We start from the raw sequence: 26,315 nt of genomic DNA, 5'->3' as shown, positions 1-26,315 counted from the left end.
TGAACCCAGGAAAATCAGTTCCAGTAGTTCTGGTGAACAAGGAAAGGCACCGGTAGCAGCTGATCAGCTGTGAGGAGAAAATAAAAGATATCTTTGAAAAAGCTGTAACTGTGCTGGACATGAACAAATTACAAGGGAAAAATGTTTAACATCCACTCAGACTTAAATTAACTTCAGAATGTTATTGCATTAATATCCTTGATGAAGAAAATCAGTGCAGTGCTGTTGAAAGTGAGAGTCTGGTATTCCCAGACAACACAACAGAAGAAGAGAAGAAACTGTATTGCTGAGACCTCATGATCAGTTTACTCATACTTGACTATTTTGACAAAGCGCAGAAGTTACTGGTTTGTTTAGGTAGTGCAGATCTTGAACACATACATGTTTTAGACAAAAGTATGAACAGTTATGAAACGGGCAGAAAGCTTAGCAAAGCTGGCTCTGTTGGTGTAGAAATAAAGCCCTGGCTATGACCCAAGTGACTCATCTTCAACTAACAGTTCATTTGCCCGTTGGAGCTGTTGTAGGTGGAGAGGAATGAGGAGGCATAAGGCTGCTCATCTTTGTTTTGGGGGTGCATGTGCTGCAAGCACACTATCCAAAGTATAATCCCCAGTAGAGATCATGGATCATACAGGGTGCCTGCCTACAAGTTGGGGCAGGTCCAGTTAATCATGCCACATGGATTCATGACTGTGCATCACAAAGGCTCCATTGTAAGCCAATTCCTTGGACATCATTGAGTTTTCACAAGGGAAGCAGGGCCTTAAAAATCAATCTCCCAGTCTTACTCATGGATGATTTTGTTGCTACCAGTTTGCTTGCACTTCCTCCTCACAGAAAAAAAAAAAGTGCTGTAGGACTCTCACCTGGGGTGGGGGGGCAAATGGGTTCATAGTGTGGCTGGAGGGGGGGGGTTAAGCCGTATGGTTAGAGGAGGACTGGTACAAAAAAGTGTGTGTGTGTGTGTGTGTGTGTGTGTGTGTGTGTGTGTGTGTGTGTGTGTGTGTGTAAAAAAACATAAGCCTAATCATAGGCAAGCTGTGGGACTATCATTTACTACAAGTGAACCTGTTGTCATGAACATATTAATGTAGTGTACCATCACATAATTCATGAGTTTTACTTCTGCCAGTGCAGGCAGTGTTATGACCATAAAGAAACAATCTGAAATTGTAAAAAGCTGACTCTCAGCCTATCATTCCATTGGTCTCTTGCTGGTTCCTCCAACACCTGGATCACTAGCCAATACCAAACGTTGCACTGAAGAAATGAGAGATAATTTCAGTACTGAAACTAAGACAACAGCTACCTATAGCCCATGGAGTAATGAACACAAAATCAAATAATCACAACTGTTTTGTGAAAGATAAAACAAAATAGCATGCTTCTGATCCTAGACCACCATGGGAAGACATTCATTTTTTGCTCTATTCATTGCACTTAATTAATATTGTGACTGTGTGCGTAGCTAATGGAATATTTTCATTTGAGGCTATTGGTGTTTACGGTTGTAAGAGAAGGGAAACGAGTTGTGTTCAAAGTGTAAATTCATTACCGACTTGCTAGCACTTTTACTTCCTGTTTAGATGCCTGGTTGGTTTGAGTGATTTATTTTGTTGTGTGGCCCTGTGCTTATTTATGCTGAGCTGTTGCTGCATGTTGCACAATTGAGCACGTCAGCATTGGATTTAACCACACTTCTGGTCCTTGGACCACTTGGGAAGTGATTTGATTTTTACTGTAGTCATTGCACTTAGCTAATATTGTGACAATGTTCCTAGCTGATGGATATTTTTTAGAGTGATTGCAATGTATTCTTGTGAGAGAAGGAAAATGAGCAGTGTTCAGAAAGTACATTTGCTACTGGTTTGCTAACACTACTAGTTTCTGTTGGCTGCTTGGTTGTTTTTGACTACTTTGTTTTGTATTGCATTGCCCACCTCTGCACATATTTGTGCTGAGTTGCTATATACCTCACAGCTGGGTTTTCAACTACTGGATTTGACCACACTGCCTTGTAGATCAGCTGTGAGAAAAGTCTTATAAAAGACTGGTCAAGGGTACTGGAAGACGAGCACATATGTGTTTATTGAAATAATCATCGATTAATCATCTAGGTGAACCGAACTGATCCTTGTGGAATTTATCAGTGACTTAGACTGCAAGGGCAGTATATGTGGACAGTTACAGAAGCCAAGCAACCAGCATGTCTTTGAAAAGTCAGATGAAAGCAACGGGAAGAAACCAACAAAACACACAAATATAGATAAAACATGTAAACTGCGTGAAAATGGTAACTGGATGTAAATCTCTAACCTTCTATTTTGAAGTCATGAGGCAAAAGTATTATTCAATGCCGTTTACGGTGTCAGCAAAAATGTACAGTTTTGTAGAAATAAGTATGTCTTGTATAATTCTTCAGCAATAACTGAATCACAGTGAAAACCATAAATGTCATTTAGCCAAGGTGTGGCACATAGCTTGAACGGTGGCATTGCCTTTTACTGGTAATTTTTAAATATACAGTAGCTAAAACATTCATGTTTCTGATGATGTTTTCTCAAGGTATCAAATATTATTCTGTGGACAAAATGCCTTGTACTTATTATTGGTCAAGATATGCAACAGCCAAATAGTTTTCAAGGATCATTTGACCATGTGGCTACCATTTGTCCCAGATGGTGTAACTGTATTATAAAATATAAAGTTCAGTAAGCATGAACCACACAGAATTTCTATAATGTATTTCCCTTTTTTTTTCCAAAGGTGAATGTGACATGAAGCTACATTGCTGTGTGGCAGCATACATCTCTGACTATGCCTTTCTGAGCACAGCACTTCTTCCCCATGTCCAGCATTCTGTGAGGTTTGTGGTGTCCCTTGACCATTCTATGTGGTTTCATGCTCCATTCCGTTCAGATGAGTGGATGCTTTACGAATGCGAGAGTCCTTGGGCTGGTGAGTTTGTATTCTATTTGCTCAATCTCTACTCTGCTGCCTTGAATTTTCTGTATAAAATTAGCTTGAATTATATGATCTGAAATTTAGTCAGTTCAGCCTAGTTGCTTAGAAGTTGTCATTACACTGCTGGTCTGATCATCCCTAAGGTGATGAAGAGGAACCGGAGCGAAGGGTCTTGTCAAATATGGAACAAAGGATAAAAATACACTTCTTGTGAAACCAGACAGTCTTACAGAGTAAGAGTAATGGTCCATTTCTGAAGTTAAGTAAAGTTTATAAGAAGGTTGGTTAAATAATGGTAACACTCACATTTGCTGCTGGAAGACTAATATAAAATTACCACTGAAACTGCATAAAGCAGGACTTAAACCATTGACAGTTTTATAAGCAAAGGTTAACATTTTATCATTTTTCCCATGAATTCATTTGCAAGGTGGTACTACTTAATTTGGATAGTATGCCTTTCCCAACAGCCCAATACGTCACAAGTTGTACCATTTTTGCCTCCAACCAACAATAGTTATAAGAAACACTAGAAACCATTTCATTGTTTAACATTAGAACTTGTATAAATATGCAGAGCATCACGCTTAAGCAAAAAATGTCATTGCCATATTTCACACCCTCATTATTTGTGAATGCAGTTACTGCTAATGCTTTTACCAAGGTTTATTTGAGGTTCACCTGGCAAGGTTGTGCGTGTTTGCACACTGATGGTTACATGCAAGATCTGAATTGGGTGCCATTTCAAAGACAATGTTCATAGGTTCATAGGTTCATACTAGGCTATCTGCCCTAGGGCATTTATAAGCCTAGCCAGAGTGCGTGTGGCTTTCACCACCCCTTAGGATGAGAATACTATACCCATTAGTTTGCTGTGCCTCTGTCCAGCAGTGACACAGAGATGATTCCCGGGGTAAACCTACGATCTCCCATCCACTCATCAAGATTTCTCTTGAACAGAGTCAGTGAGGGGCTCTGCCTCACATGGACTGGGATTCTGTTCCATAGTGTAGGGAGTCTCTGGGTGATGAATCTGTCCCTCCAGCATGTCCTATTTATATCCGTGTTGAGGTTTAAGTCTCTTGCTCTCGTGGCTCTGGTGGATTTGGATTTTTTGAGGTGGAGCATATCCATTAATTCCGGGTTGGACATGGCCTTGTATGTCAGGCACAGATCACCTCTGAGCAGACGGTATGCGACTGAATAGAGCTGGAGTTTCTTCAGTCGGGCATCGTATGACATATGTTTGAGCCCCTTTATCCTTTTGGTGAGGAACTTTTGGGGTCTTTCCAACTGCTGCAGGTGTCGGGTAAGGTACATTCCGAATGGGGCGTTGTACTCAATCATTGGTCTGATAAGTGAAGAGTACAGGGGGTACAATGACCTCTCCTGATCTGGATGTGAATCCCTTCATGATCAGGTGGGCAATGTAGAAGGTCTTCCTAACCACTTTGGCAATGTGAGTGTCAAAAGAGAGGTTACTGTCAACTTGGGTCCCCAGGTCCCTGATAACTTCTTCCGTGTTTAATGGATTACCACCTATGTGGTAATTAGGGGTTACCTTGTTTTTCCCAAAGGATATGACTATACATTTTTTGGCATTTAGCTTAAGGCCATGGCTCTGGCACCAGTTATCCATTTCTATGAGACCTCTCTGGAGGATGTCTGTGTCTGATGGAGTGTCAATTATGGTGCCCAGTTTGCAGTCATCTGCAAATGTTGTCAGCCACAATCCCCTATGTTTGCCTGCACTTCAGAAAAATAAATGCCGAACAAGGGGGCCCAGGACTGAGCCCTGTGGGACACCGCCGTGACCGGCTTAGAGTCTGACATGGCACCAGCAACTCTAACCCTGTGTGTTCTGTCCTTGAGCCAGTTTGCAACCCATCTTGTGACATATGGGTTTACATCTAAGCTGGTGAGCTTTTCTATGATGCCCGAGTGGGGTATTGTGTCGAACGCTTTTGCTAGGTCAAGGTAGGCTGTGTGAACTGCCTTACCCTCATCAATGGCCTTAGTGACTGTTTGAAAAAGTCGACCAAGTTCAAGAGGCAGGATCTGCCCTTGACAAAGCCAAATTGGGTAGGATCCAGTGTCTGTAGGTCCCCAATGTCTTTATTTATGAGTTCCATTATGATCCTCTCCATAGCTTTGCAGACAAGGCTCGTCAAGCTTATGGGGCGGTAATTTCAGGGTCCGTAGAAGCACTGCCTTTGTGGAGTGGGACCACAGTTGCCGACGCCATTCTTTGGGTACGTATCCTGTAGTAAGGCTAAGATTAAACAGCAGCCTTATGTGTGGGTTTAGTTCCTCATTGAGTTTGTGTAGCACACAGCCGGGGACACCGTCCAGTCCCATTGATGCTGTGTTTTTTTGCTTTAGAGAGAGCAGCTCTCACCTGGGCATCTGAGATGTTTGGGAGGCTAGACTCTGGTGGGATAGATATTTCTCCTTTTGGGGGGGAGGGAGGGGAGAAATTTGCACTGACCCTGTCTGCCAGTATGTTGGCAATGTCTGTGGGTTCAGTGCTTTTTTATCATTTTGGACTAATTCTGAGCATATCTGGGAGTTTCCACCCAGGTTTCTAACATAGCTAAAGAAGGCCTTATGATTGTCTTTTGTGTCATTAGCGATTTTTCTCTCAAAGTTGGCCTTGGATGATTTTATGAGTGATTGTAGTGTTTTGCTAGTATTGATCAGAGATGCCTTCCCTTTTAGGGATTTTGCTCTGTCATGTAGTAGCTTTCTCCTCTTGTTGTAGAGTTTGTTTATGGCTGGGGTCCACCAGACCGGGCGCCTGGCTTTGGTGGAAAGGGTCTTGATTTTATTAGGGATTGCTTGATCCATACATTCCTGGAGGTGCTCGTAGAAGGCATTTGTAAGGGTTTCAGCAGCGTGGGTTGTGGTTTCCACTGGCTCGGGGCCTTGAAGGATACCACTCCAGTCTTAAGAAGTGTGAAGTTTGCTTTTGAGAAGTTCTTCACTGTGGTCTTTTGCTGGGGTGGGGCGGGATGTGGATCTCCAATGAGATTAATTTATGGTCTGATCTCACCAATGAGGGATATACTTCCGGTGTGGAGCATTTTGTCCCCATGTTTGTGATGATCAGGTCTAGTATATTTTCTCCTCTTGTGGGAATGGTGACTAGTTGTTCCATAGCATTTGAGTTTATGAACTCCAGGAACCTTTGGGCTAGGGTGTTTGGGCTTGAGTAATGTTCCCAGTCTATGTTTGGGTAGTTGAAGTCACCCAATATGATGGTGTTTGGAGAGACATTCATACTCTCCAGTGTCTTCAGGAAGGCTGTGTGGGTTTCCTGAGTTTGAGAAGGTGGTCTGTAGCATGCTACAAACTGTAGGGCAGTTTTACCTATGGTTAATTGCACCTGGATGGTCTCCGATGCTTCGTGCGTTGCCACTAACCTGGAGGTGTGGGTATCCTTTATGAATATGGCTACTCCCCCTCCTTTTGTGGTTCGGTCCGGATTTTGGGGCCGGAACACATGATATGAGGTATAACCTGATAGTGCTGGGGTGCTCTCAGGAGCCTTGAACCAGGTTTCATTCACAGCACAGACATCGATGTTCTCCATACTGAGGAGGGCTTCGAGGGCGTGCATCTTGAGGTTTAGACTTCTGGCATTGAACAGTATTACCCTTAGTTTTTCTCCATTTTGTTTTCTAGGGGTAGGTTTATCATTTGAGCCTTGCCTAAAAAGGCACTATGGGGTGGCAAGAGCCTTTGCCAATATCCGGAAGCCCAGGGGTGACAGGTGCAAGCCGTCCCTTGCGAAGCAGCGTGACTTGTCAAGCATGTCATCCCAGGCAGACAGACATTGGATCCCCTTAGAATGACACCAGTAATTAAGCCAATTATTAAAGCTGATCATTTTGTCTCTGTATTGTGGCATCATTCTTGGTGAGGGTAGGATACTGCTCAGGGTCAGGGTCATACCGGCCTGGGCTACATAATCTGAGAGCTCCTCTGTCTCTTTTCATGTAGTCCAGGGAGGTACGTCTCAGGTCGTTCACACCAGCATGGACAATGACTGAGTCATACTTGTACTTGCTGTGGAGTGACCTGAGTGCTTGTGTTATGTGGCGGATTCTAGCGCCTGACAGGCAGCTTACTGTGATCTTTTCCTTGTTCAGTCTGGTGAGTGGGACGTCAGTGTGTCTGACTATGGAGTCACCTATAACAAGTGTGTCTGGCATTGTGTTTGGCCTTAAGGGCTGTGACTGTTTAGCACACTGACTTTGAGAACTATGTGTTGCATGTCTTATGTCTTGAGGTGGCAGTTGCTTGGGTGTCTGCTTTGGAGGCCTCTGTAGTTTTGGTAGATTTTTGATCAGTGCCTCAGAGTATGTCTTTGTGTGTTTATGTGTTTGTTTTGCAGTTGTGATAGTTCTATGTGAAACTGGGTTTGTGGTGTGCGTGGTTTCCTTCTCCTCCTGTCTGGTCTTGCCAGTTCTGAGTTGAGAGAGCTCAGCCTCCAGTTTGGCTATATAGATGCATCTCTCACATGTACAGACATGGCTGGCGAAGTTGAGGCATGGTGTTTCATTTAGAGCACAAAGGTGGGTTGTTAAGGAGTCCAGAATTTTTGTGGCACTCCTCATCAAGTGCTATAGTGAGAGGCTGCTGCGGGGGGATTATACCAGGTCTCAGTATAAGGCCGAAGATTGATATAGCTTGGTCAAGGCTGTCTCAGGTGCAACTGGCATTCCCACACTGGGAAACAATGTCATCACCATTACAGTGACATGGTGAGGTGCAAGCAGGACCTCCTGAGCTGATGGGAGGAGGAGTAGTTAAAAGGCAGCAAACACCACTCAGTTGTGTAAATGTAGTGATGATCCATCATCTACACTAGGCCAGTTGTTTTCACATGTAGTTGCTTAAACACACTTCTGTATAGGAATACAGAGTAAAGGCACTACTTTGAAAAAGTTACTCTAACACTTTTTAATCTGTGTATAATGAACTATGAATTCCTGTGTGGTATGTTGAGATAATTTATGTTGTGTGTCCGAGGTGATGCAGCGGTTAGCATGGTCACCTCACAGCAAGAAGTTCTCAGGTTCGATTCTCGGCTGGGGTGTATTCTGTACAGAGGCTGCATGTCCTCCCTGCAGTCGCATGGGTTTCCTCTGGGTGCTCCAGTTTCCTCCCACATTGTAAAGACATGCTGCAGGTGGATTGGACACTTTAAATTGGTACTAAAGTGTGAGTGTATGCGTGTGTGTGCCTTCTGTGAAGGTTGGGCGCCGGGCTGGCAACTCGATACCATAAAGAATTCATGGCCAGACATTCTGCTGACCGATGATCTGTAGTGGTGATCGCTAATGGGAGCAGCCGAAATACTAAGAAGATGATGTTGAGATAATTCATGTATCGTCAGTCATGTTTTTGCATACTGTCAGGGGTTTGACTCCAGATGTATGTCAAAAAATTATTTCATGTCATTTGATATTCCTATTGTGTTTAACTACAAACTTTTGTATTCATCTCCAATTACAATATTTCATGAACCTACCAGGACTAAGAAAAATGTAACACAGCATTTGAACAGTACAGCAGTAAAGCATTTGCAAATACATTCTACCCCAGCTGGGAGACTTAGTAAACCACCCTTATCCTGCTCTTGTCTTTTTTGTAAATATGTGATAATATTGTTTCTGCTGCCTTACTCTTTCTAGCTCCCTATAGCAAACACATTAGTACAGATTATGACAGATTAATAATAGACATGTCTAAGAGTAACGTGCCATAAATATGGCCCTAAATGCGCCATAAACCATACTCTTGGTATGTCTCTTTCTGTCCCTCTCTGTCTCTTTTTTTCACTCCTTCGGTTTCATCATTTTTATTGTTGCGTATTTATTTGGTTGATGGATGTAACGTTCAATTTATGAGCTTTTATTATTGGCATTACTATGATGAAGCCTAATGTCTATATCCTTTTTGGTTCAGTAAGTTGTCACTGTCCCTTTAATTATGTGATTTTAACTTTGTGAAGTGTGGTAAGCTGAGATAGTGCTCAGATGTATGGACTGATGTTTGCATAATGCCAGGACTTCTAATCCAGAACTGTAGCAAACTCTTGTTGACTTTTTTTAAGACTATTTTAAATGTAGCCATTCCCTACATAGTGTATTGAGCCACCACTATCCAACTGCTTTCATAATCTACTTACTCCCTACCTCCCTCTTCCCTGTTTGTCTCTCTCTCTACCCCTTCTGTGTTATCAGTCTGACTCCTTTTCATTTGCATGATGCCTGGCACCAAGCAGCAATACTAACTGATGGAAAATGGCAGTTCTTGTCTTATGGGAAAATCTTGTGAGTCTTTGCCTTGGACTGCATTAATACATTTAGCTTTTGTGCAAATATGCACAAGTCCACTACCCTATAGGAAAACACAGACTTTAAATCATAAACTGGGATACAGTTACTGTACCCTATCTATTAGGCTGCTGGATGTCGCGTACAGTCTAAAGAATGTTGCATTTGATATAACTGTGATGAAGGATGAAGCCTACATGCTCCCTTTCTTCTATGTGTTGTCAGTGTCCCTTACATTGTATAATTTGAACTTACTAAAGTATGAGCCCCTATGTGGGGAGCTGAGATACTCCTCCGATGTGTACACCAGAAATATGCCATACAATTATGTAATGTTTGTCCATATTAATAGTATGTGTGTAACCATGTGCATCATATGTTATTTACCCACCACTGTCCTCCTTATGTCTTCATCACAGTTCCACTCTTGTGCCTTTTCTTGATCTAGATTGGAAACACTTCATTGTACACAGCAATACCTCTAAAATGTACAGACACATTAGTCTGATGCCCCCTGCATGCTACTCTGCTTAGCATCACTGCAGTATGCAAAGACAAGCTGATAGCAGTATGAGGAGACAGTTATTACCTTTTGAGCAAGCTACAGAGTTGAATGTACACCATATAGGATGTTTCAATTGTAAATATTGTTATGAAGCATGCAGCCCCCAAAAATTCCTGGCTTCATAGTGTTTGCTTTGTCCATACTTCCACCAGCATTTACATGCTTTGTCCGTTCTGTTTCAGACTCAGTCATACTATGCCCAAATTTGCCAAGAAATTACTACAGGGCATTGGGTACAGTCAAGCTTTTATGTGTTAACAAGCATAGTACAATAAGCACATCTGGACAATATTCCTGCTAAACACTCAAAATGTTTGTTTTTTTTCATTCATGATCTGAAGTATATTCATTATGACTTGTATGTCTCTGTTATAGATGTTGACTTTATTACTCAATCATGTCATGCAAACACATGCAGTTGCATAACAATAGCCTGAAATACATGGACAATCAGAAAATATGAGGTCTGTGTAGCTATAAACCTGTATGATCCTTATAACAATCCATGTAATACAAGTATCCTGCGAAATGTGTAAGTCATAAGTCATAAAGCCTTAAGATATCACATGTCTGTTCTACACTGGATCATTTGTTATACTGCTGGAAGTAATGTGCACCTTATATGATGTTCAAATTGTCATTGCTGTGATGAAGTCTGAACACAAAAACTTTCAGCACAATAACTTGGGCAACAAAGTAGAAAGGGTTATTTAAAAAAAGAAAAATAACCACAGATCATCTAGAGGTATTAGAGCTGTGTCAGAAATTTTATAAAAATTTGTATAAAGCAGAGAGGCGGGGAAATCAAGAAAAAGCACAAATGGAAATATTTATGGAAGACTTAAATATGTCCAGGTTAGAGGTAGATGAGGCTTAAAAACTAACCAGTATGATAGGAGGAGATGAGATAAAAAGGATGATGTATAATCAGTCTGCAGGAACAGAAGGTAATCATGTGGAAGTTTGGAAGCTAGGAGAGAAGAAAGTCATAAACATCTGGAAGATTTTAACAGTATTTTAAAAGGAGGGGAAGTATCAACATCCTGGAAAAAAAGCCATGGTGGCTATAATACCTAAAGATGGTAAAGACCAATCTGATCCACCTTCATATAGGCCATCTCAGTTTTAAACCAGGATTATAAAGTGTTTGTCTATAATGGCTAAAGGAATGGCAAAGGTAATGCCAAAATTGCTAAATATTAGACCAATGTGGTTTTGTGAAGGGGAGGCAAACATTTGACAACATTAATAGAACAATGATGAGCCAGGGGGAACCAGAATGTAAGAAAATTCCACCGTTATTGGTAGGTCTTAATGCAGAGTAAGCTGGGATTTTATGAGTAGCACAATGTATTATTTTGTACCTGATGAAATCAGTACAGGACATCTCACTGTTGTGGAATATTCTGAGACAGTTCCCCAAGTTTTCTCAGGATATAAAATTAATGAAGATATACCCGCGCACAAATTGGTCCAGCAATACCCATATTTATGAGGACATGACAAAATTAATTTTTTTAGGAGTATAGATTAAAAAGTATTCTGTTATCAGCTAAGGATATGTGGGAAGAGACTAAACAAAAGATAGCATAAAAACCTGAGACACTTTAATATGCTGCCTATGGATATGGATAGCAAGGTGCAAAAAGTAAAAGTATTTTAGTCCCTTTAGTTTTATACACAGGTCAGGCATATTTATCAACCAGAGGAGAAGTTGTCAACAGTAATTAGTAAAGAGTTGAAGGATTTTATTTGGGAAGGGAAGAGGGCAAGAGCCAAGTGGGATAAGTTGATCCTTCCACAGAACAAGGAGGTTTAGGATTACCGGATTTGAAGGGATATTTCAGAGCTACACAGTTAAGTCTCTTATAAGTAATACAAGCAGAAAGCTACAATTCAAAGTGAAAAGAATGATGATGAGTGGGGGGGGGGTGTAGTTCATGAAATAAGGAAAAAATAGAGTTTTGTTTGGCGATCCTTAAGGAGAATAACAACAGTCATACAGAATATTACATTCATAAAGTAGCAGAAAGTATACTAAGAACTAAGCAAACATGGGAATGGCAGAAGGAGATTCTGCTGATAGAGATGATTGCAATTAAGGGTACAGAGAACAGAAAAGAGGAGAGTGGAATTTACTAGCGGAAGCTGGCAAAGGAACCAAGGTATTGGGAATAATTAGAAAAGGAAATGTAGTATAATGGGAAGAGGCTAAGAAGACATTCGGATTGTAGCCTAGTGATTGCCTTCCCTATCAGTGATTGATCTCAAAATATAGAAAAAGGGATAGGGGAAATCCAAAATGAAAGACCTGCACTGGTTGAGTTTTTTAAATTTAATCTAGAACAGAAGCCGCTGTTAAAAAAATGGATAATCAGTAGGACATATAAAATATTACACAATAACTATAGGAGTCAGTCAGAAGAGGTCAGAAAATATTGGGAAGAGATGCAATTCACAAAGAAACACTGAAGTACATATATATATATATATATATATATATATATATATATATATATATATATATATATATATATATATACATATATATATATATATATATATATATATATATATATATATATATATATATATATATATATACATATATATATATATATATATATATATATATATATATATATATATATATATATATATATATATATATATATATATATATATATATATATATATATATATATATATATATATATATATATATATATATATATATATATATATATATATATATATATATATATATATATATATATATATATATATATATCCCAAATGTGCACCAAATTCTAGAAGATGTAGGAGTTTGCCTGGAAGTGTTTGCATAGATACTTTTATACCCCAAGCAGACACTCCAAAGATTTTTTCCACAGTAAGATGGCAAATGTTGGAGGTGGGATGGGGAAGATGCAGGTAACTGCAAACATATGATGTTATGTAGTCCAATCTCACCTTCATTCTTACCCCTGGGTTTTCGGCTCCGACTCTGCCATACTCTAGCTCGAAGTCTTCAATTGGCTCGTGGCTAAGATGTGTCCCATCATGCAACAGGCCAATTCCCCAGATCTCGTTTGCTGCTCGTTACGCCCAGACGTGGTCTCGCTTTTGGCCATGGCTAAGTAAACTTTTTTCTAAAGTTTTGGATATTTGTTGATCTAAAAAGGCTATTTTCATAGCTATTGTGTGTGTCTCTCTTTGGCTGGTTGTGGGCTCTTTTTGTTGGCTGTTTTTTGGTATCCCATCCTCTCCCTGTCTTCCAAAGGGCTAGGGCTGTTTCAGTTAGAGGACCTAGTCCTCCCCATTGTTTTCCGTGTGGTCTCTTTGAGTTGTGCTTCTGTTACTTGTAACCTTTTAGTGTCTTTGTCGTCTGATAGTGGTGTTATCCTGCCTTTATTTCCCATGGGCTAGGCCCGTTTAAATTAGAGGACCTAGTCCTCCCTATAGTTTTTGTTCCTGTCGGTTACTAGGCCGTTTTTAGTTAGAGGCTCTAGTTTCCCACGCAGGGTTTAGTTAGGGTTTTTGTGTGTACATGTGGTTTTGCAGCTTGTGTGTGTGTGTACTCCTTATACAACATGTCTAAGGATTCTAAGGAACACAGGCCTACGGGTTTTAAGAAGTGTATTGAATGCAACAGTAAAATGCATTTGACTTGATGGGCACTCTGTGTGCATGTACTGCTTGGGGGGGGCTACTCACCTCCAAGAGTTCTGCTTGTTTTGTTATTCCTTCAGTCCCCGCATGCTACAGGAGAGGAAGAACAAGCTCATCCTGAAAGGACTGCTTAAACACTCCTTCGAGGAAGACTTGGCTAAGTCTTCAAGTACCATATCCTCTCCAGCTAAAAAGGACAAAAAGACTGTGAAGAAGTGCTCTCCGGCTCCGTCTGTGTCTTCGAAGCCGCCAGAGAAAGTTACTAGAACAGCTTCTCCTTCTTCGGCTCCGTTGGCTTCAGTGCCGACAGAAGGTAGTGTATTGACTAAGTCTGTATCGGCTCCCAGCCTTTCGTAGCCAGTCACGGATATTTTGGTTTAGAACTGGTCTCCAGTTGTTCAACCGGGTTCTCCTTCACGTCACTCTCCCTCTGTAGGGCGATCCAGATCTCCAACTATATCTTCCAGGTCCTTGAGGGCCCTTCCCGATGAGGGTGTTGATAGAGTGGTGAAGAAACTGCTTCAGTCATCGGTGCTGGCCAAATTGATTTTGGCTCCGACCCAGTCGGCTCCAGAGACCATGGCCCCTTCATCGTTTTTTGTTCCTCCTCCGAGCCTTTCTCGGCCCCCGGAGCCAGAGTTGTCGGTTCCTTCGGGTGCCATTAGGTTGATTCCAGTAGCTTCGCCTGGCCTCTCTGTTCCAATTTCCACTCCGACCCCGTCGGTTCCATCCATGGGATCGAGGGTCCACAGTTCCCTGGTCGGACCCGAGGGGGAGGGCTCTGATCGTTCTTCATTGGTTCTGAGCATTCCTCTTGGTGCTTTGGCTAGGGTGAGCTTGGACCCGTCATCTGCTTCGGACCTCATCTTCTCGGCACCGAAGGCTACTACCGTATTCTCTTCGGTTAGTTGACCTTCGGAGCTGGGGGGATCAGCCTTTGAGGTTATGAGGGGCATGCTGGCAGGTCATCAGCTGCATCCTACGGCACCGACACTTTACCCCCTCTGGCAACGGTGGCAGTTTCAGATCACCCTCTATCCATGGACAGCAGAGACCCAAGGCCTCAGGATACCTCCATGAGTGGTCCCCAACTTCTGACATCTCCCCAGCGTTTTTGCCTGAGGAGCCTGCCAGAAAGAGATTGTGTAAGAGAAAACACGTTGACTCCCCGGATGAGTCTCTCATGTCAGACACCGACCTCGAGGAGTCAGAGGGGTCCCCCCCAAGTCATCTTCTGAAGATATCTCTTTTTCGGATATCCTGGCGATCTTGAAGCAGAGAGGTGGCTGGCCCTCCAAATCCCCTTCTGATGAGGAGTCTGTGTTCCTGAAGGCTTTCGGGTCTCAACCTTTCGCCTCTTGGGTGTCTCCCCCTTTCGATGAGCTACTAGATCTCGTCTGTTGAAATGTGTGGGAAACTCCTGACACTGTGGAACCGGTCACTAGGAGACCCAATAAGTTATTGCCCACTCCCACAGACAGGGAATATCTGACAAAAGGCATTCCAGTAGATGCCATGGTGGTGGCAGCAGTCACCAAGAAGGAGCTTGCTGAAACTTCGTCTACTGTCTATTCACCTAACAAAGAGTCCCAGGCCATGGACAGGTATGGGAAGCTTGTGTTTACCTCAGCGGCCTTTACTCTGCGGTCGCTGAACTACTTGACGCATTTTACAAGGCTCCATAGAGATCTCCTAAAAGAGCTAGGAGATTTTCTACAGGGTAACATTTCTGATGCCATGGCACAGAAGGTCAATGCACAGATGTCTACCTTAAATTCCCTTACCAACTCCTCCATGAGGCTGATCTCATATGCAGCCAATGGAGCGAGCAGGGCAGCAGGTTCCGGAGTCGCTCTTAGGAGACACTCCTGGATGCACCTGCATAAATTCACAGAGGCCTTCAAGTCTACGTTCATCAACGCCCCATTTGACGGTTCATAGTTATTCGGAACCAAGGTGAAGGGCACTCTCACTAGGTGTGAGCAGGAAGGAAAAACCCTGTCTGCCATGGGAGTCCATTTTTCCATGCCTTCTAGACCTTACCCCAAGAGCCAGAAGGGTGGGAAAATATGGTTCAGGAAGTCGCAGAGGTTTTTTCAGGATGCACAAAGTGATTCCCCCTCCAGAGGCAGGGGAGGGGGTGGAAATTCAGGTAGATGCCACTCTAGAGGCAGAGGAGGCCTGCGTAACCAGGGGGACCATGATTCCTTTTGCGGTTCTCTCTACCAGCACTCCTGAAAGGAGACCCGTCTGTGCATTTCTTGAGCCGGTCGGGGGTCGCATTTCTTTATTCCCAGAAGCCTGGCAAAAAATCACCCAAGATGAGTGGGTTTTAAAGATAATTTCCAGAGGTTATCATATTCCCCTCTCTTCTCCTCCCCTGCCAACCAAAAGAATTCCAGACATTCCACCCAGTCAGAGGGATTCTGCAACTTTAGAAATAAAAAAGTTGCTTTCAAAGAGAGTCATCCAGCCTGTCCCCACAGACCAAGTAGGATTAGGGGCTTACTCCAGATTCTTTTTGGTGCTGAAAAGAACAGGGGACCTGAGACCTATCTTGGATCTCAGCCGATTGAACCTACATGTACGAAAGTCCAAGTTCCACATGGTCACCTTACAGTCAACACTCCCTCTGTTAGGGAAAGATGTGTGGATGTTCTTCATTGACCTCAAAGATGCTTACTACCATATCAAGATGGACAGGGCATCGAGAAGCCATCTACGCTTCCGGCTGGGAGCCAGTCATTTTCAGTTTTGCGCCCTGACCTTTGGTCTCTCCACAGCCCCCAGGGTGTTCGCCAAATGCATGGCAGTGGTAACGGCTCACTTGAGACGTCAGGGATTCCAAGTGTTTTTGTACCTGGACGGCTGGCTCCTTTCTGCCACCACCAGGCATCTACTGTTACAGAAAAGCCAGCAAGATGGTTTCACCATTTAATTAAAGGCAAAAAGCGGACAAACATGTCCTGTATCAAATCCTCATACTAGTTAGTGAGAAAAATATGGAATAATGCACTGCCAACGTCAGTATAAATACTGTAATACACCAATAAGAAAGAAGACATTCTCATAAGGCTCCTCAATCACATTTAAAGCAATATGGCACCCTTAATTCTAATGCCAATAACAATGCACGTGTGAATATAACTATTAACTCATGCTAGATCAAGTGATCTAAAGCAGATACACAATTAATGGTAATCAAAATAATGTACAATATAATGCTAAATGCAATATATTATTGAATAATCAGATAAGACATGGTAATCATATACATTATAGATGGTCATTGAGACCAGGAGGAAAAAGTGCTCCTAAATGTGTGATCCAGTATCTTTCTGTTTGTTATTATAGATAAAATTACAGGCAACAGACAAAACCAAACAGGATGGCAAGGTATTTTAAGCCATAAAGAAAGATATGATTACCATGTCTTATCTGATTATTCAACTGACGTTGGCAGTGCATTATTCCATATTTTTTCTCACTGATGAAGGCTGGTGCCGAAACTAGTATGAGGATTTGATACAGGACATGTTTGTCCAATTAAATGGTGAAACCATCTTGCTGGCTTTTTTGTGTTTTTTCCAAGGTTGGTTGGCCGGGCAGTCGTACGTGCGAGGGTTTGTGTTTGCATCTACTGTTACAGACCAGGGACGCCACCATTACACTGTGCCAAAGGTTAGGATTTGCTCTAAATTGGGAAAAATCTGCCTTGTTGCCCTTGCAGCGTGTCACTTTTATCTGCGCCGAACTAGATACAGTGCTCATGAGGGCCTTCTTACCACAAGAGAGAATTCAGGCTCTACAACAGCAGGTCTACACCTTACTACTATTGAGGAAGGTCAAGACAAAAGTAGTCCTCAAGTTATTAGGGACCATGGCTGCCACGATCATGCTAGTTCCCCTTGCCAGACTACACATGAGGGTTCTTCAGTGGCTGCTTTTCGCCCAATAGTCACTACAGTATCTTCCACTCTCCCATTCTATTCTGATTATGGACACGTGCAAGCGGGATCTACGCTGGTCGCTTCAGGCCAACAATCTCAACGTGGGCAAGCCTTTTGTACCATCTTCTCCAGTTGCCACGATGACCACAGATGCCTCCCAGATTGGGGGGCATTATCTCAGCAAGACAGAACAAGGCACGTAACAGACTCATGAGACCTATTTGCATATCAGTGTCTTAGAGACGAGAGCAGTGCTATTAGCATTGCAAGCACTTCAGAGCTTTCTCCCTCTAGGGACAATTGCAATGCATCAGACATCATGTCAGTGGTATGGTATCTGAACAAGCAGGGAGGAACCAAATCATACCCCCTTTGCAGAGAGGCACTTCGGGTTTGGCAGTGGGTGGTGTCTTTTCAACGCTTTCTAGTTGCAACGCATATACCGGGGAAGTCCAACGTGATTGCCGACAGGCTGAGCAGAGCTATCCTAATGCCTCACGAGTGGTCCGTGGAGAAGATATTCCACAGATGGGGTCAGCCTTGCTGTGATCTATTTGCCAGCCCCCTCAATGCCAAATGCAGCAGCTACTTCACCCTTATCCCCTATCCCCCCAGGGGCTCTCTGGTTCATGATTGGCCCTCCGGTCTTCTCTATGCCTTTTCACCATTTTCTCTGATATCAAAGGTCATTCAGAAAGCACAGTCTTTGGGAAGCAAAATTATCCTGATTGCCCCACACTGGCCTTGTCAGATTTGGTTTCCCTTCCTTCAACCCTATCAAATGGACGACCCCTGGATTCTGGACCCAGATCCAGATCTGCTGACTCATATGTCAGGACAGTTCCATCCCTCCTTCCAGATTCTCAAGTTGACAGCTTGTCTGCTCCAGTTCCATCCCTAGTCAGGCTTCATGATTTTTCCCCGGAAGTAGTCCACATTCTGTCTTCTTCCCACAAGCCTTCTACCAGGAAGTTTTATTCCACTAAGTGGAAGAGATTCGCCATTTGGGCCTGTGAAAGACCTATTGATCCTTATACAGCTCCTATTTCGGCAATATTAGAATTTCTTTCTCAACTGTGCAGTCAGGGATCAGCTGCAGCAACCATTAAAGTGCAATTGGCAGCGATTTCTACTTTTCACATTGCTAATGAGCCCAACCTTATGGCTCATAGGCTTTGTAGGGCCTTTCTGAAAGGGACAATGTTACTCCAACTTCCAGTCTTTGATTCAGTAATGTCATTGGACTTCAGTTTTGTTTTGCAGAAGCTCACCTCGGCTCCCTTTGAGCCCGCAGCTATATGTGACTTAAAATTCTTGTCATGGAAGACAGTATTTTTGGTATCCATAACTTCAACTAGGTGGGTCTCTGAGCTCCAAGCTTTATCGATTAAGCCACATTATTTGGTGTTTCACAAAGACAGGGTCTCCTTAAGAACCAATCCTTCTTTTATTCCAAAGGTTGCTTCTGTTGTCAATATCAACCAATTCAGTGAGCTGCCTGTGTTTTTTCCTGAATTTTCTAACAAGGCAGAATTTAAGTTTCATCAGCTAGACGTTCATAGACAATTGAGTTTCTATTTACATAGGACAAAAGATTTCAGGAAATCAGATCAACTGTTTGTCTTGTTTTCAGACACTAGGTTGGGGTCCCTGTCTCTAAAGTAACCTTGTCTCGCTGGATCTCCAATTGCATCTCATTTATTTATGGTTCCAATGGCAAAGAATTATCCTTTAAAGTGAAGGCTCATTCTACACGATCTGTGGCTACCTCTACTGCATTTCATTCTAGGATGTCTATGGATGATATTTGTGCTGCAGCAACATGGACTTCACCTCATACTTTTATTAGTCACTACAAATTAGATCTGGTCTCTAGAGGCAGATCTTCCTTTGGTTCCACAGTGCTTAAGAGTATTTTTCACTGAGCCACCCAAGGTCAAGGTGCTAGGGACGCTGTCCCAGAGGTAAGAATGAAGGCGAGATTGAACTACATAACATCAAGAAGTTATGTACTCACCATAACGTTCGATGTATGTAAGTCCATCTCGCCTTACATTCTTACTAACCCCCCCTCCTACCCCCTCCATGAGGACCTGGAGGTATAGTCTCTAGGTGTCAGTGGTCCTTTTGGTTGGGGTTGTTCTTCTTCTCAGTATGTGTGTGTGCACGCTTGCAGCAAACAAGATCTGGGGAATGGGCCTGTTGCTTGATGGGATACCTCTTAGCCATGAGCCAGTTGAAGACTTCGAGCTAGAGTATGGCCGAGACGGAGCCGAGGTTCGGCTTCGAACCCAGGAGTAAGAATGTAAGGCGAGATGGACTACATACATCGAATGTTATGATGAGTACATAACTTCTTGTTTTAGGAGTATAATGAGTTGGCAGATTTTAAAAACTCCCTACAGAGTACTCTTGTAAGGAATACTGGATAAGCAAATGAGTGTAATTAAGGAAATAATTTTTGAGCTGGGAGACAGGATTTGAATTGCCTAGATACTTTAAGGACTTGTTCAGTTAATTCTGGTGGCTACCAAAAAAAAAATACCAGAAAATGGAAATCAAGATCTAAACCAACTATACGTAAAGTAGTGAATATTGTAACAGAGATAAAAGAACAGGGAGTGGGATCTTTAGAAAAGGGTAGGAGTAAATTACATAGAAAACAGGAAATTGTAGGAACAGTAGATTCAGAAAAATGTTTTGTAGGAGAAATGAGGTTTAAGAGAAGCCAGGAATTGAATAATTTTATATAAAGTTGCTTAAATTATACATCACATGTATTATACATCCCATGATTGTAAATGTGAACGTGTTAATGTAGTTTGACTGCTTTTATATAAATGTAAGTTTGCCTATGTCACAAGTGATAATTCAGTAAAGGTGTTTAAAAGAATACTGTGGTAAAGCCTGATGCACACTTTCTTTCGTGCTTCATTCTTTTGTCACTGCTCCTTCAAACAAGTATCTGCTTTGCACCCACTGCATAAACTGTCCTATATAAATTTTGCTAGCTTGAAAACTACTCGTATGAAATGTTCTCATGTATATACTCTGTATTGCTTGTATAATATCTTTGATTTGAGAATGATTACTTATGTACTGGTTTTTTTTTCACCAATTGTATGAGCTCCCAATAATATGTACTAAATGTCTTTATTAATGTAAATTCTGTATTGTATGTGAAATGTCATATGTGGAGCTTTTCTCTGCGGGATTGCACTGAAAATGGGCACTTCTGGCCCAGCTGGACCATCCCGGTAAACAAATGCAAATAAATAAATATGCAAAAAGCAATGTACAAATATTTACTTAATGTCAATGGTTCGAATACAGAACGATGTGAAAGCATTGTTTATTTAATGTTTTATTTATATTACTATTGTGTGTATAAGTGCTGGCTACATATATTATTAAACCAACATTATAAGGTTTATGTCTTAATCATGTTTTGACTTTTCTAGCCTTGCTTGCTTCCATTGGAAACAGTTGATATAGCATGGCAGATTAACTGTCAGGGAAACCATAATAGTAAAACACCATAAAAGATGTTCAGAAGTAGCCCATAAAATGGTCCGTCTTTATTCCTGTCTCCAGCTCTCTTTCTGATCCCCAGTTCTGTCTCATCACTTTTTACTCTTGTATATTTAATAGGCTACTGGATATAATCTACACCTTATGGGATTTTGCAGTTGTCATGACTGCATTAAAGAATAATACATACGTTCTCCTTTGCTTCAGTCTGTTTTCAAATTTTAAATTTGTGAAGTAGTTTATATGTGGTGTGCTCAGATAATGCTCAGGTTTATAGATTGCTTATTGTGTAGTGTAAAGGGTTTGAATCCAGAAGTGTCTGAAAGTGCTATTGAATGTGTTGTGTGTGACCCTCTTGTTTGTAACTGTTGGCTACACATTTTATTAACACACAGTTATCCTGCTGCTGTATTAATCTACTTGCTTCCTACTGGGAATACTTGTACAGATCATGCTAGAATAATTAAGGATAAACCTAACAGTAAAACACTACCAACGTGCAGAAGTGGCCCATAAGCAAAACTCTTTCCTCTGTCTCTGTGCCTATCTTCCAATCTCACTTCCCCATTTTTTGTCCTCAGTTTTTTCGTAGAGCTTGGCATTGTGCAACAATGATGTGTCATCAAATGGCGCTTCACATTCTATGGCAAAAGCTAAAGATTTTAATTTCGACTACACTAGCACAGTTCATATCACAGAAATGTGCTTAGCCCCGCTGAGCTATACAAATACAGATTGATAGTAGTATTGTGAAACAGTTACTGTAACATATTTATTAAGCTGCTGGGATGTTAAAATTATCATCACTGTGATGACGCCTGATGCCTGCATTTTCCATTTCTTTAATTTTTTGTCACAGTCCCTTCAAATGTGTGATTTTAACTTAAGAAAATAGGGCTTCCTATGCAGTAACTTGAGACAATCCTTTGATCTGTACACTTTTATTTTATACTGTCAAGTGTTCGAATCCAGACATATGTCATACAATTAGGTAAAGTTTTCACTTATTAATAGTATGTGTTTGTGTGCTGCATATGTTCTTAACTCACCACTGTCTTCCTTATGTCTTCATCATTTTTCATAACACATACCTGTTCTGGATTTCATCAGATTGCTAACAATTTGTACGTCTATGTTCCATATATGCGCAGAGGTTACTGCGGGGCAACAAAAAATATTGCTGATTCCATGTCCAAGTTAAATATCTCTAGATATGATTATGCATGTGATAATACTTTGCCATCAGCCATGCAAATGTGCTTGTCAACATTGTATTTCATGGAAAGAATTTTTTTTTAAAAAAATGTGTGAGTGTATTGTACAATTTGTGTGTATGTTAATGGAGAGTTGTACTCAACATATCTGGATGTCAGTGTGATGCTGTTTGAACACCTTGTTTTGTAAAAGTTATGTCTGCACTCTAACTTTTCGCATACTTTATCGGTGGTATTCAGTAGTGCACTGTCATATTTTTGACCTATCTCGCATTCTTATATTGCAGATTGTACAGTCATGAGACAGTACTAGTGAATAATCACATAACAAGTGATTACTGTTTGCATACAGTCACCCTGAGCTGAATACTCATGAATGCTTGGTTTGTCAGTCTGCTGTTTCACATGAAATTGTCATCAAAACACCATACTGTGAAATGGGTACATGTGTAACTCACAGTAACGCAATGTAAATAAATGACAGGATAGATAAATTGGCTGAGTGCTATATAATTACTTGGGATTAGCACATTGCTGTTTCTGCTGTTTCTTCTTCTACATGTCGAAGACACAGCCCGTTCCACTCAAATCTGTGATGCACAGAAACTACTTTGCAAAATACTGATGTGGTAATCCTTACAAATGAGTCTTTTCGCATATTTAAAGTCTGACTTCTGTGTCATTTGCGACTGATACTGTGTTCTTTAGATTGTGTAGGTAGGTAATTAGGTGGTTCAAGTCCAACAGCGGTGAACTTGTGTGGGTTTACTATCAAAATGTGGAAAAATCAAAACAATTTTCCACCTTTTGGTCGAACTTGATTTCTGAATTTGGTAATACAAAATTGCCAAAATATCGGAAATTGTAAACATGGAATCAACATTTGAACATCGGAATTTCCAGTGTCGAAAGTCTGTGTTACCGGTAATGTTTTTGCGGGGGGGGGTCTGCACCCCCATGTGGGGGGCTGTGCCCTCCCACACCCCCTGCATATCTTATATTCCAACTCGAGATCGCACTACAGTGAGAAAAGAGTAAATTTCCCGATCCTCACTGTAGTGCTATCTGTTATCAGAACATGACCTGTACATTAGCGAATGTACACGACCATTCACTAATGTGCATTCGAACATTTTTCAGAATGGCATTATGGAAACTGGAAAAGATGCATTCAACCATCCCAGTTTCACTAAGTGCCATTCCATAATTTGATAGTAAACCATGTGCTTAGCTGTAGTGTCAGGTAAGTATGGCTTCAACAACTGATGTGCTGTAACCGGTCCCACTCAGGAGAAACCTTTACATTGGGATAGGGTGCCCCCTCTCTTTATTATACTTTTAACATAAACAACTTATGTGTCACACACTGATGAGGTCAGCCTGTCAAAAGTGCACTGTCCCTGTAGAAGTCAGACATCTGTGGTATTTGCGATTGATACTGTATTCTCTAAATTGTGTAAATAGATAGGTAGGTGGTTTGAAACCAGCAGTGGTGAGTGTGTGTGTGTGTGTGTGTGTGTGTGTGTGTGTGTGTGTGTGTGTGTGTATTACTGGCTCTACTGTCACACAAATATAGCCTTCAACAACTACTTTGCCATGTGCAGTTTCACTCAGGAGAAACATTACATTTGAAGAGGGCTCTTCCCTTACGTTTAACACAGACCTCTTCCCTGCAACACAGTGATAAGGGCATCTTGTCAAAAGTGCACTCTCTCTCTCTCTGTACAATTCAGAGTTCTCCTGTGAGACTTGTGATTGATACTGTGTTCTCTAGATTGTGTAATTAGATAGATAGTTCAGAGCCAACAGTGGTGAACTTGTATGTGTGTGTGTCTCTAGTGTCATGAAAGTATACCTTCATCAACATTTATGCTGTATCTACTTCCACTGAGGAAAAACATGTAAACTGGGAAAGGAGTCCCCCATCATTGCTGTCAATACTGAGTTCTGTACAGTGTATAAATATATAGGTACGTGGTTTGAATCCAGCAGTGAATGACTACTGTTGGCTGTGTGTTTCTCTCTCATGCTGTGTAGACATACAGGATGTTTTAGCTATACATTGTTATTTTACACTTCTCCAACTTTCTTCCCTTTTTGTCAGAACCATCACCCTATTAAAATTGACGATGTCATCCCTTCAAATGTGCACTGTCACACTTGTAAAACAGCATCTTGTGTGGTGCTTGCAGTTCATGCAGTGTTCTATGACGGTGAATGTACATGTAGACAACAGTGTTGTCACCCACCTATCTGCTGTGTGCATATATAACTGGAGGTTCCTCTTACATGAATTTCTGTCATAGACAAATGCTTTAACAATGATGATGCTAATCAATAAATTTGCCATTTATAATAGTAATCGTTAGCCTTCTCTGGCATAAGGAAAAGTAACAATGTTCTTTATGTTGTTGCCTTACTAAGCCTTGGGTTCAAATCCATGATTATGTACACATTGTGCATGATTGGGATTGATGACTGCATTATGCATCACATGTGTTTGGGTATACATAGTGTGACGCCCCTGAACTGGCCCAGTAAACAAAGAGCCTCAATCCTCACCACTAGCACCAGTGAGGGACGTGCACATTGGGAGGATGACAAGTACACACACAGTAAAGTACAATTTCCCTTAAGAGCTCATAGAGATCACAGTCAGTCTGGGTCTGGTTTCTCCATCTTTCTCTGGATCCCCAGTAAGACTCCCCACTGGCAAAAGCTAGTTAAGATCTCAGCTGCACGGTCAAGCCAAAACCTCCAGCACCCTCTCTGTCCAACCAGTGCTTTGTGTCTCTGCCCAAGTAGCTGAGACGCACACACTTTGAGATTTGATTTATATACAAACATACACACACTCCTGGGAAAGGCTGGCACAGGTTTACTAGCTATGCCCCCTTCTGCCCAGACTAAAAGGTAATTATCACTGCAACCAACCTGCTCTTTATCAACTACTATAAGGCCCTTCCCAAAGGATAAATGTGACCAAGACATTCAAGGCTATTGGAGTGGCCCATACAGTGTCACCAAATGCATATCCAAGTACTCTAAGAGCTTAAATATCTCTAAATAAACCAGCCACAATTAAAAGGTTTTAATATATTTAATAATAAATAATGAACAAGACAATACTCAATAACTCAGCACACGGACTACAGAGTTCATAATCCCAGAAAATATTTTAAAACAACATTGCAGGACAGTCTCAAATAAATACAGAAAACATCTAATCTTTACTATATTCCTAACTATCCCTAAAATAAATACTATACCTAAATCGTACTTACAGACAAAGCAAATGCAGATGAGAAGTGCTGAATGGATGTTTTCAGATCCAAGACGAGATACAAAATGCACAGCCTCTGAGAGAGTTCACAAATTAGTATCAAAACATTGCTGCTGGGTTAGCTGGATGACATCACTATTTGTCAACTGCCTTCAGTTCCCAGGCTAACAGATACCAACAGAATTTTTAGCATCTCTGTGTAAGACGTACATATCTCTCAGAAGTTTGCCTAGAACTGGAAGTCGTAAAGCAGTTAAACACTTTTTACATTTTAAAACTAGTAATTATTTCTGTTTCAAGACAATAGAAAAAACTCCTTGCTCTAGACATCCTGTCTCCTTGATGCCTTGAAACTAACTTTTATAGCACATTGTAAAACACGTTTAACTTATTTTCTTGAAATTTTGCAAGTTAACTCTGTATGTTCCAACTTCTACTATTAATATAGTTTATATACATTTCTGTTCTTTTCCAGTAGGCTACACTGTGGTTACATTCTTAAAGCTCAGTACATAACATACAGTTCAACACATACTTCTGCACCAGCAGTTTAATATACACATAACATATAGTTCTCTTACATTTGTAAGACAAGTCTATGGATCATATTACTATTCACAAATGGCATATGATTACCTACAAAATTCCAGCTAGCTGGGCTGGCAGCATTTTGGTTTGTCACACACAGCAGCAAGATGATGTCATGTTTTCAAATACACATACATCTCACAATTGTAATAAGACTTCTCCTGTGGAACGTTCAGTCTTCACAATATCCTATAGCTTCTC

The 26,315-nt window shown here is 41.3% G+C and overlaps 1 protein-coding gene across 1 annotated transcript in view; it reads left to right on the top strand.

Annotated features, from left to right (window-relative positions):
• ACOT8 (acyl-CoA thioesterase 8) overlaps window positions 1–26,315 on the top strand; it is a 376,151-nt gene that overhangs the window by 190,593 nt on the left and 159,243 nt on the right. Inside the window, exon 4 of the mRNA XM_044090221.1 lies at window positions 2,770–2,961. Within this exon, the coding sequence (XP_043946156.1) occupies window positions 2,770–2,961 (192 nt within the window). The remainder of the gene's footprint in view (window positions 1–2,769; window positions 2,962–26,315) is intronic.

The sequence above is a fragment of the Protopterus annectens genome, chromosome 12.part0, assembly GCF_019279795.1.
Source record: "Protopterus annectens isolate FY-2018-M chromosome 12.part0, PAN1.0, whole genome shotgun sequence".
In the NCBI taxonomy this organism is placed as follows: Eukaryota; Metazoa; Chordata; order Ceratodontiformes; family Protopteridae; genus Protopterus; species Protopterus annectens.
The sequence above is the reverse complement of the archived record's forward strand: the minus strand, read 5'-3'. Positions and strand labels throughout refer to the sequence as shown.